The sequence below is a fragment of the Dama dama genome, chromosome X (genome assembly GCF_033118175.1).
Source record: "Dama dama isolate Ldn47 chromosome X, ASM3311817v1, whole genome shotgun sequence".
NCBI classification, from domain to species: domain Eukaryota; kingdom Metazoa; phylum Chordata; class Mammalia; order Artiodactyla; family Cervidae; genus Dama; species Dama dama.
The window spans coordinates 117,238,092-117,251,876 of NC_083714.1; the positions used below are offsets into that span (position 1 = coordinate 117,238,092).

Below are 13,785 nucleotides of genomic sequence, written 5' to 3' on the forward strand. Positions count from 1 at the left end.
CATTTGTTTCATTTTTTAGATTCTACACATAAGTGAAAACACACAGTATCTGTCTTTGTCTGACTTACTTCACTAAGCATAAAACCTTCCAGGCCCATCCATGTTTGTTGTGAATGGTAAAATTAATTCTTTTTTAGGGCCAAATAATATTCCATTGAATATGTAGAATATATACACATCTTCTTTATCCATTAGTCTATCGATGGGCACTCAGGTTGCTCCCATACCTTGGCTATTATAAATAATGTTGCTATGAACACTGGGGTGTGTGTATCTTTTTGAATTAGCGTTTTTGTTTTCTTTGGATATATACCCAAATGTGGAATTACTGGATCGTATGATAGCTCTATTTTTAATTTTTTGAGGACCCATCATGCTGTGTGCCATAGTGGCTGCAGCAATGTCCACTCCCACCAACAGTGAACTAGAGTTCCCTTTTCTCCATATCCTCGGCAACATTTATTATTCATTGCCTTTGTGACAACAGCCATTCTGATAAGTGTGAGGTGACACCTCATTGTGGTTTTGATTTGCATTTCCCTGATGCATTTTTCTTGTCTATACTGTGAAGTGGAAATGTTGGGCTGTGAAATATGCAGATATTACACCTTACATAGTATCATCTACTGTGTTCTTACTCACTGATACTCTAACTGGTAGCCCGACTTCCTAATGATTGCTTCTAGGACAAACAAAATGATATCTTGCTGTAGTCACTAATTCTCACTTTCAAGTTTACAAAGAGGTCAATTACTGTATATTTTTTCATGTGTTTTCTATTTTATCTGTGAAATATCTATTGAAACTTTTTGTCAACATTTCTGCTATTTGATATTTTTCTGATTAATTCTTATCAGTTATTTATTTTACTGTTAGCATAATTTTAAGTCATGTTTAAGAAATCTTTCTCTACCCACAGACATTAAAATTGTTTTCTCTTTTTCTACATTTTGCCTTTTAATCGATGTGTAGTGAATTTTCACGTATTAAGTAGACAGGAATCCAGTTTGAACTATTTCATACAGTTAATTATCTCAGCACCATTTATTGAATAGTAATCTTTTTTCTCCAAAGATCTATACTGCCTTTGTCATATACTCAGTATCTGTCCATGTGTGGGCCGTTTTCAAGTCTACTGGATTCCTTTGCTCATTTAATCTATCACTGCACCACTGTCACATCGATTCACTCTTGGTATTTGGGCAGGCAAGCCTTTCTCACCCTCTTCTTCTTCTTCAGGGGTGGTGTGGCTATTCTTGACCCTTGATTTTTCCATATAAGATTTAGAATTTACTTGTCAATCTTGATGAAAATTTTTATTTGAATTTTTATTGCAGTTGCATGAAAAATCTAAGTTGATTTGTGGAGAACTGTGCTTTTTACAATCCTGAATATTAAATCTTCATTTATTTATGAGTTCTTCGATTTAAGAGTTATAATTTTCTCCATATAGTCACATACAATTCTTCCTATTACTTCAATTGTTAATGTTTTTAAGGATAGTAGTTTTACAGTTGCATGTTCTAAATGTTGTGTGCTGAAATACTACTGAACTTTAAATATTGGACTTACATTTGTTTATCTTGATAAATGATCTTCATAGCTTTAAATAATTGTGTATAATTTCTTTTCATTTCCTATATGGAAATCTCCTAATCAACAGCTAATGCTGGTTCTGAAGCTTAGTTTTCTATCCTCACATATTTTATTTCTCTTAACTTCTGGCATGGACTAGGTCCTCTAGTAAAACATGTTAGAAAGACAGTGATAATAGGCATCCTTGCCTTTTTTATTTTATTCAAAGGCAATTTATTTATATTTCAGTATCCATAATAATGTCTCCTCTAGGTTTATGACAGAAAACTTTGCCAACTTAAATAACTTCTCTTTTATTACTGTTTAAGAGTTTTATGATAAATTATTTTTGAATTTTGTCAAATGCTTTTTTTTCTGCATCTATGGAAATGATGATAATAATTATTTTAATGTAATGTAAATCAATATTTTAACTTGATAGTTCTCAACTAGGAATGGTTTTGCTCCCAAGGAGAAATGTAACAATGTGTGGAGACATTTTATTATTATTATTTTTTTCTTTCACAACTGCAGGGTTAGAGGGGGAGGCTACTTAATATCCTACAAAGTATAGGATAGACTTTAATTAAAAAAAGGAATTATTATCCTCAAAATATCAACAGCTCTGAAGTTGAGAAAACCCACTTTATTTTAATCTTTTTTGTCCTTACATTTCATACATACTTTTTAAAATAGGAAGTTGGAATTTTTTCTTATTTACTCTAAGAGCCTCTGTCTTTTAACTGGTCAGTTTATTTACATTCCACTGCATTACTCAACCATTTTGAGTTTTTGCCATCATTTTTGTTTTGGTTTCCCCTTCATTTAAAAAGTGTGTTTCTCTTGTAAAGTTAACTGAAGTTTTGTTTGTTTCTATGTTTAGGTTTAATGGATGCCCTTAAAATTTAACCTTACATGCTTTATTTTAAAATTTCTAAAAGATATATTTGGTTCATTTTCCAATCTACATTACACAATCCCATGTTAGTTACTAATTTTTATAATGCCATCTTTTATTTTTTAACAAAATATTTATACTTTATATCTGATAAATCCAATATCTGAATTACTTAAGAGTCTAAATCTTAGGACTGTTTGTGCTGACTCTAAGTTATGGTGTCTTCCCTCCTGGTGAGTTTTGTCATGCTTGACACTGTGCTCCTGTCTGGCTGTTAGCAATCTATGAAAACTGAAATATAGGCCAAAATTGAGGATGGCTTCATTTTGAGTAGAAATTCCTGTTCATTTTATGAACAGGAGTATCAATATCATTTGGAAACTTATTAGGAATATGAATTATTATATCCCATTCCAGGCTTACTGAATCATAAATTCTAGATATAGGATCTAATAACCTCTGCTTTTGAAAAATCCATTAGAAAATATATATCTCAGAATTTTCGGATGGATTTTTCAAAAGCAGAGGTTTTATATATGTATACACACACACACACACACACACACACACACATATATCTCAAAGTTTAAGAACCACTGATCTAGAGAAGATTTGCTTGTTCCTACTGAAAGATAGAAGGACTTACTGACATGGAATCATTTTAGCCTCTTCCAGTGTCCCTGGATTAATCCAGGGATCTGAGATTAACTTTTCCTATCTTGAAATTGTCTTAAGATTTAGAAACAAGCCTGCATTTGGTATGTTGATCCAGTTCACCACTCCTACTCTGGTTTCAGCTTTATAAGTATGAAGCTCTCAGTCCTTTAGAGACCTCTCACGCTTCTCAGTATTCCAACAGTTTTATACACACACACACATACAGGCTCTATCTGTTTTGTAATGTGAGGACTCATAATGTATCTAGTCCAATAGAGTACTGGGGCTTGAGCTGCTTACCAATTTTTTAAAAATGCAAACAGGTAACATTTCTCTATAGCATGTGCACTATGATAGGTAGAATTCTGTGATGGCCACCAAGAGTCCTGTTCCTTGGTGTACAAACTGCATAATTCCCATTCCTTGGGTGGCAGATGAATATAAATATAAATATATTTATATATTATAAATATGATGAGACACTACTTTGATGATTAAGTTATGCTATATGGCAATAGTAAAGGGACCTTCCATATGTAATGAAGATCCCTAGCTAATGGAATTTGAGTAAGCAAAAGGGATGCAATCATGGGTGAATCAAATTTAATCAGGTGAGAGACAAAAGTCAAAGAGATGGTGTACTTCTGGATTTGAATGAGTTAAATACCACGTTGTAAGAAGGGAACCACATGTCTAGGACTTGAGGGTGGCCCATAAGAGCTGAGAGTTGCCCAAGCAAACAGCCAGCAAAAAAAAATGATGTCTGAGTCCTACAACTACAAGGATTAATTCTGCCAACTTGGAGGAGTACTGAGTCACAGATGATGTGCTGCTATAGTCCACACCCTGATTTCTGCCTACTGAGATTTTGAGCAGTGAACACTAAACTAACCTGGACTACTGACCACCAATGAAACTTGAGAACAAGTTCATGTTTTAAAAGGCACTAGATCTGTAATTGGTCATGGAATAAAAGAAAAGTAATACACTGAAGTTTTAAGCTTGCTTCTTAAATCACAAAATTAGACATATCAAAAATTTTTATAAGAAAATTTAAAAACTGAGATAACTAAATGAGCTCTTGGGGGGTATTTTTAATTTAAATGTACAGTTAAATATTTTAAAAGTTCCCTCCATCTATAGAAACAGTCAGACATTGCTCATGACTCAGGTAACGCAGACAGAAACAAAAAAGTACTTGAAGAAGATGTGGTAAATTCACATTAGGTGTTTACCCGAAATAGTTCTGAGGTAAAATGTTGACATCCATCACAGCTGGTACATCCAAAGGAACAGGAGTAAAAAATATGAAAGGAGGAACAAATAATAACTTAGGTGATTTTATCTCTCCAAGCAGATGTAACATTCGATAGCAAACTGGATTATCATTTAAACGCATAGGGATATCAGCTGTGTATTCTCCAGGCTGTTCTAATGAAAGAAAAACATTTTTAAAGTATTTTAGATTAGTGCACACACAGTAAAAATTTTATATAATTTAAATCTTACTAAATATTAAGATGTACTATGAAGTTACGGTTTAGTGGAGCCGAATAGATTGCCTGGAAACTGAATTTATCCTGCTAAGGAACTTAAGACATGTAATGAGGTGTCACGGAAATTTAACTCTTTTAAAGAACACTCTGTGTAGAAATAGAGCATGTTCCCTTAAAACAGATTTTCATTATTATGGGAAAATACATATACCTTGGGGACACAGTACAACAGGACTGTGTGTGTTTTTAATTGCTTTCTGTGCCTTAACAGGAGCTACCCATCACTTTAGTATAGGCAGTAGGAAGATGAGGTCAGATAACTGCCATAAGGATCTTAGGGGTCTACTGAGAAAAGGATATGCTGAGAGGAAACGAACAAGCTTTCTCTCAGATTTTTAGGTCTATGAAAGGCTGTTAGGGTTGACTGGCTAATCTCATCTGGTAGGAAAAAATAGGAAGTTACCATGTGGCAACTCACAGGAGGAGAGGCAGTTTGTGCTGGAGAAGAGGGCTGAGCACAGAGGCAGCGGGCTGGGCTGAGACAACAGGTGCCACCACGGCAAGGTGCCAAGGTCTTTCAAGATTCAAATCTCCAAACATAAATCTCACAGGCAGAAAAGTATGATCTTGTGAGTGTGAACTCAATGTTCTATTTTAGAATTCAAAAACTTACTGAATTCTGAATTTGGAATGAGCTGCTTTGAGTTGACTTCTGGCTTTCAGAAAATTTAAAGGTTTCTGGGATAATGGAGAATGAGGCTCCTTACATAATCTAAGACTACTGTGGCTTCAATAATACATGTTTTTAAGCCCAGGTATGCCTTCTCTCTCATCTGAGAGGTAAGTAATTTAAAAGTGTTATAGGCATGCTTAATTTTTTTAAGAGTTAGGATTGTATCTTATGGAGGGAACCAACAGGTTTGACTGCATGGACTCAGTCCCACACTGAAAAAAAAGTCAAATGGAAATTTTTCTTATTTCCATCTAAATGATCCAGACCACTTCATCTGGATATAAATGTTCATTAGGGACATAAAGGAAAAGCTCTGAATAGAAATACAGATGGTAGCTTTGGCTGGACTAGTTTTTATGCTATTTCTTTTAGTACCAAGACACATTAGAAACTAAGAAGAAATTCACAGAAATATCCAACAAGACCTAATAAGTTTTACAAAGTAAACTTTAGATTGCAGGAAATATTTGATGCTTTCTATCATATTTTCAGAGTTCTAAACAGAAGGAATAAAAAATAAAAAGACTGTTAAAGTCTACTAATCACAGTATCTGATGTATTCTCTCTCACCTATAAATCTACATTGAATATACAAGGCCAGGACAAAAGGTACGCTGGATGTAGATTTACTGCAACACCGTCTTACAGAATATTACTGAGAGCGAACACACAGCTTAATGAATTCTCAAGACCTTAAAAGTGGTAACAGGTTCTTAGACTGCCTTTTCTACTGTTAACATAGCTAATAACGGGTATTAGACTGCCAGTAGTGTAAAATATGGCAGTGTCTGAGAGATCCCAATGCAAGTGATTTACTGAGGGAGAGCTCTCAGGAGGAACCTCTGGGTAAAGGAGGGATGCAGATAGGGAAGGGCAACAGGCTATGAGAAAGGGTAGTTTTAGAATACAGACTCAACCTGATCTCATGGGGTCAGATGGGGTGCGGGGAGGAGGGAGTGGGTTGGGTAAGCTGATAGTTACCAACACTAGTGTGTTGGTTAGACTTAATTTCCTAGGTATCTGTGCATGAGGCATCTTCCTCTAGCCAAGGGCAATACCCTGAAGAAGGGGACAAACACCCACAACTGAGAAAGGGATGGAAAAGCCCATCAGTGGGAATCTGGATAGACCCAAACAGCACATACAAGAGCCTATAATCCTAACATTGCTTCATAAGTAAGAATGATTAGGAAGAAAACATAGGTTACTATAATACCCCTTTACTTAGAAAAATAGTATGGAAATAACATGTGGTATGCTTCAGACTGTGGTATATATACTATAAAGGTATTTAAGCAGATGCTGCCAACTAGGGACAAATACTAGTATAGACTTCTTGCAAAAGAGGAAAGAAACCATTATAGATATTTTTCAAACACCTTCCTTCTGTTCTGTGCTCCTGTCTGCTAAAAGAAATTAGATGTCAGTACCCTCAGTTCCTAAAGCTCATTATCTGAAAAATTCGGTGGTAATGTAACAGGGCTTCTCCTGTTGAGAATTTTCTAAGATGTGTGCATCCTGGGTGTCAGGCTCACTAAACATTGAGGGTATTTATAGGAGAACTAAGAATAACCTTACCCACAGGGAGTGAGAGTCTAGCCATACAAATTAGATTCAAGAACAATGGTTCAGACTCAGAAGGGATTGATGATTTGCCTAGATATCAGTGTGGATAACAGATACTATCATAGGGCTTCCCTGTGGTTCAGATGGTAAAGAATCTGCCTGCAATGCAGGAGACCCATGTTCAATCTCTGGGTTGGGAAGATCCCCTGGAGAAGGAAATGGCAACCCACTCCAGTATTTCTGCCTGGAAAATCCCATGGACAGAGGAGCCTGGTGGACTATAGACCATGGGGTTGTAAGAACTGGGCACGACTTAGTGATTAAACCACCAAGAGATACCATCACAATTCCACCTTTGTTTTTTGTGGAAGTCCAAGGAAGAACAATACAGGGGGAGTGAAAAACAAAATCACCTCAGTCAAACTCTTGAAAACCCTGAGAGTATAAGGCAACCCTGCTTGGTGACCAATATAACAGAGTCTAGCCAAGGTGGAGATAAAGTATAATTGCCCTTCTTTAAGTGATATTGATGCCAAAGCTTGAATCTACAAGGCAAAGGAAACTGAAGGAGACATAAAAGCACTGATTATGGTTTGAAATAAAAGGCTTATACCACAGTCAGATTACAAAAGAGAAAATGGCCAAACAAAAGTATAATCAATCACCAATGCCTACTAGAATAAAACAGCAGATACTACAGGATAGCACGAAGAACAAAGACAAGATATCACCAGGTATAATTAGAAGAAATACTAAGTCAGTTAAAGACTCACAACCTTCAAGAGGCTGGGAAAAGCAAACAAGTTGCTTTCTTTGCTGCTTATTAATCCCTCCACCCAAAGCCCTGTGACCTGGGCGTGAGAAGTTACTTTAACAAAATGATTAGAATTTTGACTTGCACATAAGAAGGGGGTGATGTTAAAAAGATAGAGAATGGATCTGATTTAGGACAAACGGATTCAGTCTGGGGCAAAGGGTGGATAGAAAAACAGATTTTGAGCCAAAAAGCAAAATGGTATCAATACTATTGTAACTAGTCCAAAAGGAAACCATTTTCTTCTAACAGTTTTGGTTTCAATTAAAAAAAAAAAGACTAGACTAATTTCGAATTATTTGAAATACATGGATGCAGAGAGATACCTCTTGTTCCCACATTAAAAAAAAAAGTAAGAACAGTTAATATGAGAGCTACCATTTTAGTAGATGTTTAAAGATACACTATAGTATTGTAACAGAAGGGAAAGGGGTAGGGCACAACTTCTGAAAGAGTGACATAGCTCAAGGATACAACATAAATGGATTAGAATCAAATGGGACCAAGATGGCAGACAAGACTAGACCTTGATCCTCAATCAGCAAGCTAAATGACACACCCAGAAGCTCCATGATATTTCCAAGGAACTGTCAAAGACCAAGGAGTGGGTGGTGGCCCAATTCCTGGAAATATCCACCCCTTCCCCAAAATAACTAGAATAATCTTCCCAAAGAAAGGCAATGCAAAAGAATGCTTAAATTAGCGCACAACTGCACTCATCTCACACTCTAGAAAAGCAATGCTCAAAATTCCCCAAGCCAGACTTCAACAGTATGTGAACCGTGAACTTCCAGATGTTCAAGCTGGTTTTAGAAAAGGCAGGGGAACCAGAGATCAAATTGCCAACATCTGTTGGATCATCAAAAAAGCAAGAGAGTTCCAGAAAAACATCTATTTCTGCTTTGACTATGCCAAAGCCTTTGATTGTGTGGATCACAATAAACTGTGGAAAATTCTGAAAGAGATAAGAATACCAGACCACCTGGCCTGCCTCTGGAGAAATCTGTACGCAGGTCAGGAAGCAACAGTGAGAACTGGATATGGAGCAACACACTGGTTACAAATCAGGAAAGGAGTACGTAAAGGCTGTATATCGTCACCCTACTTATTTAACTTACTTGCAGAGTACATCATGCCAAATGCCAGGCTGGATGAAGCAAAAGCTGGAATTAAGATTGCCAGGAGAAATATCAGTAACTTCAGATATGCAGATGACACCACCCTTATGGCAGAAAGTGAAGAAGAACTAAAGAGCCTCCTGATGAAAGTGAAAGAGGAGAGTGAAAAACTTGGTATAAAACTCAACATTCAGAAAACTAAGATCATGGCATCTGATCCCATCACTTCATGGCAAACAGATGGGGAAACAGTGGAAACAGTGGCTGACTTTATTTTTGGGGGCTCCAAAATCACTCCAGATGGTGACCGCAGCCATGAAATTAAAAGACGCTTACTCCTTGGAAGGAAAGTTATGACCAACCTAGATAGCATATTAAAAAGCAGAGACATTACTTTGCCAACAAAGGTCCATCTAGTCAAGGCTATGGTTTTTACAGTAGTCATGTATGGATGTGAGAACTGGACTACAAAGAAAGCTGAGTGCCAAAGAATTGATGCTTTTGAACTGTGGTGTTGGAAAAGACTCTTGAGAGTCCCTTGGACTGCAAGGAGATCCAACCAGTCCATCCTAAAGGAAATCAGTCCTGAATATTCATTGGAAGGACTAATGTTGAAACTGAAACTCCAATACTTTGGCCACCTGGTGTGAAGAACTGACTCATCAGAAAAGACCTGATGCTGGGAAAGATGGAAGGCAGGAGGAGAAGGGGACGATAGAGGATGAGATGGTTGGATGGCATCACCGACTCAATGGGCATGAGTTTGAGTAAACTCCGGGAGTTAGTGAAGGACTGGGAGGCCTGGCAAGCTGCGGTCCACGTGGCTGCAAATAGTCAGACACGACTGAGCTACTGAACTGAACTGAATCCTCCCACTCATTAGCATATGAAATTACCCAGCCCATAAAAACTAACCATGGCACATTTCATGGCCACCAGACTTGCCCTCTGTAATGGCCCACACTCTGTCTGTGGAATGTGCCTCTTTCTGAATCTGAATAAATTCACTTCTTACCTATTACTTTGACTCTCGCTGAATTCTTTCTGCAATGAAACATCAAGAACCTGAGCTCCACTAGGTCCTGAAACCAGGTACTGTGCGTTTTGGCTGGGTTTGAGTCCCAGCCATGTGGATTCAAGTCCCAAGCGAGGTTTTTGGTGGATTTGAGTCCCAGCACATGGGTTCAAGTCCCAATCTGAAGTAAAGGGTTTCAGTATTAATGTTATTATATGTAGACACAATGTTGTAAGACGATCTCTAGAGCTTATTCACCTTCCATAACAAATTTTATACTCACTGATTAGCAAATCTCCACTTCCCCCTTCCCTAGCCCCTGGAAACCACTATTCTACTCCTTGCTTTTATGAGTTTGACTATTCTAGATATCTCACATAAGTGGAATTGTGCAGTATTTGTCTTTCTGTGACTGGCTAAGTCAAATAATGACTTAGCAAAATGTTCTCAAGATACAATCATGCCACATATTGCAGGATTCCCTTCTTTTCTAAGTATTAATAATATACCACTGTAAGGGTATACCGTATCTTCTTTGTCCATTTAACCATTAATGAAATGTCCCAACATGTGCAGAATCCCTCAGCAAGGTACGGGCAACTTACTGATTTAAAGTACTAAGGAAATTGCTGTTTAATCATTAGATAGCACTAAATTGAGACTTCAGTGAACACATAAGAAAAAGAGTACAGATCTCACAGAATTAGTTCTGTAATGTCACTAAACAAACAGTAATAATAATAACAAACAAAAGTTAGTAACAACAAGTGCTGAGTGGAGGTGAATTTCTCATTTCCATGGTAGCCACATCATATTACTTTTTTTAATATTACTTATTAAGTCCTATTTTCAAAAATAAAATTTTGAGACACACAAAATACCAACAGTAAATGATCTATACACAGCAAAAAATACTGGCAGTAGAAACTATCCTTGAGAAAATTCAAACATTGGACACAACACACATACATTTATATATAAATATCTATTATAAATAAGTGGTGGAGTTGAAATGTATAATAACTAAAATGAAAATTTCATTTTACATGGATTCAACAGTAGATCTGAACTGACTAAAAAAGGATCAGCCGATATTAAAAAAAAAAAGTCAGTTGAGTGTATCCAGTCCAAGGAACAGAAGAAAACAGAATGCAGAAAACTGAACAGAGCCTCAATGATCTACAGAATATGAACTGAATCAATATATATAAAATGAGAATCCCAGAGCAAGAGAGGAAAGAAAGACTATCTGAAGAAATAATGGCCAAAATCATACAAAATGTGATGAAAACTATTAATCCAAACATGTAAGAATTTTCAATGAACTCCATGTAACAAAAATTCAAAGAGAACTACTCTTAGGTGCATTTGTCAAATGGCCAAAGATCAAAGGAAAGTGTATATTGAAACCAGAAAAAGAAAAGTGACTCACTATATAAAAGGGATCTTCAATAATGTGAACATCTGACTTCTCATCAAAAACCATGAACGTCAGAATGCATCACAGACATATTTAAAGTACTGGAAGAAAAAGAATGTTAACAAAGAATTCTATATCTAACTAAATTCTTATTCAAAAAGGAAGAAGAAATTAAGAGATTCCCAGATAAACAAAAACTGACAGACTTCATCCTTAGCATAACTTTTCTAGAAGAAATACTAAAAGAAGCCCTTGAAACTGAAATAAAAGAACACTAGACAGAAAGTTAAATCAGAAAGAAATAAAGAGGTAACAGTAAATACATGAGTAAATGTAAATGATAATATGAAAATAGTTTTATTTTCCTTAACTATCTTGTTTTTTAAAACTTATACTTATTTCACTTAGCATAATACCCTCCAAGTCCATACATGTTGCTGCAAATGGCAAAATTTCATTCCTTTTTATGCCTGAGTAGTATTGAATCATGTGTATATAATATATCTTTGTTCATCTGGTGATGGACACTTAGGTTGCTTCCATATCTTTATCATTACAAATGATGTTGCTATGAAAACTCAGGTGCATAGATCTTTTTGAATTAGTGTTTTTGTTTTCTTTTACATATATACCCAGGAATAGAATTGCTGGCTCATATGATAGTTCTGTTTTTAGTTTTTTGACAAACCTCCATGCTGTTTTCCACAGTGACATCCACGACATGGATGTACTTGGAGAGCATAATGCTAAGTTAAGTAAGTTAGACAGAGAAAGACAAATACTGTATGATATCGCTTGCATGTGGAATTTACAATAAATAAAAAAAGTAGTGAATATACAGAACAAACTAGTGGTTACCAGCACTGAGAGGGGGGAGGTGTAATACAGAAGTAGGGAATTAAAAAGTAGAAACTATTAGGTATAAAATAAGCTACAAGGATATACTATACAACATGGGGAATATGGCCAATATTTTAGAGTAACTATAAATGAAGTACACCTTTAAAAATTGTGAATCACAATATTATATGCCCAAAACTTATATAATAATGTACAACTATACTTCAATAAAAGGATAAAAAAACAACCCAAAACCACACAGATAAAAATACATAAGAAAGTAGCACCAATTAGTATTGATGGAATTATATTATGCAGAGATATAATTTGTATGACAATTCAGTTCAGTCGCTCAGTCATGTCTGACTCTTTGCGACCCCCATGGTCTGCGCACGCCAGGCCTCCCTGTCCATCGCCAACTCCCAAAGTTTACTCAAACTCATGTCCATTGAGTCGGTGATGCCATCCAACCATCTCATCCTCTGTCGTCCCCTTCTCCTCCCACCTTCAATCTTTCCCAGAATTAGGGTCTTTTCCAGTGAGTCAGTTCTTCACATCAGGTGGCCAAAGTATTGGAGTTTCAGTTTCAACATCAGTCCTTCCAATGAATATTCAGGACTGATTTCCTTAGGATGGACTGGTTGGATCTCCTTGCAGTCCAAGGGACTCTCAAGAGTCTTTTCCAACACCACAGTTCAAAAGCATCAATTCTTCGGTGCTCAGCTTTCTTTATAGTCCAACTCTCACATCCATACATGACTACTGTAAAAACCATAGCCTTGACTAGATGGACCTTTTTTGGCAAAGTAATGTCTCTGCTTTTTAATATGCTGTCTAGGTTGTTCATAGCTTTCCTTCCAAGGAGTAAGCATCTTTTAATTCATGGCTGCAGTCACCATCTGCAGTGATTTTGGAGCCCCCCAAAATAACAGCAACTGTTTCCACTGTTTCCCCATCGATTTGCCATGAAGTGATGGGACCAGATGCCATGATCTTAGTTTTCTGAATGTTGAGCTTTAAGTGGGGACACTATATTGGAGCAAAGTTTTTGCATACTGTCGACAAAAATTTGGTATTAATTTCAATTACATTTAAAAAACTAAGATGTTAGATGTATTTTTCAGGAAAATCACCATGAAAATACCTCAAAATTTGTGAAAGAAACAAGAGAAGTTAAATATTAAACTAAAAGACATACAGAAAACAAATAACAAAATGATGTAAATCTTTCCTTCACTTCATTAGTAATTAATCAGTAAAAGTAAAGTAATTCAATACAGCAATGAAAAGGCTGAGATAAATAAAATTTAGATTAAAAAAATATCCAGGGTTTCCCTGACAACTATTGAACCTATGCTCTAGAGCCCAGGAACCACAACTACTGAGCCCTCACACCTACGCTACTGAAGCCACCTCAATGAGAAGTCCATGTAACTGCAACTAGAGAGTATCTCTCACTCCACAACTACAGAAAGCTCACAGAGCAACAAAGATCCAGCATAGCCAATAAATAAATAAATTATAAAAATAAAAACAATCCAAATTCATGTCATCTACAGGAGACACTTTTAGATTCAAAAAACAATTCAGTTCAAAGTAGAAGGACGGAAATAATATACATGCAAATAGTAACTAAAACAGAACTGTAGTGAC

The 13,785-nt window shown here is 36.2% G+C and overlaps 1 protein-coding gene across 1 annotated transcript in view; it reads right to left on the bottom strand.

Annotated features, from left to right (window-relative positions):
- LOC133052844 (cilia- and flagella-associated protein 47-like) overlaps positions 1-13,785 on the bottom strand; it is a 190,760-nt gene that overhangs the window by 116,854 nt on the left and 60,121 nt on the right. Inside the window, exon 10 of the mRNA XM_061137676.1 lies at positions 4,366-4,561. Coding sequence (XP_060993659.1) covers positions 4,366-4,561 — 196 coding nt within the window. The remainder of the gene's footprint in view (positions 1-4,365; positions 4,562-13,785) is intronic.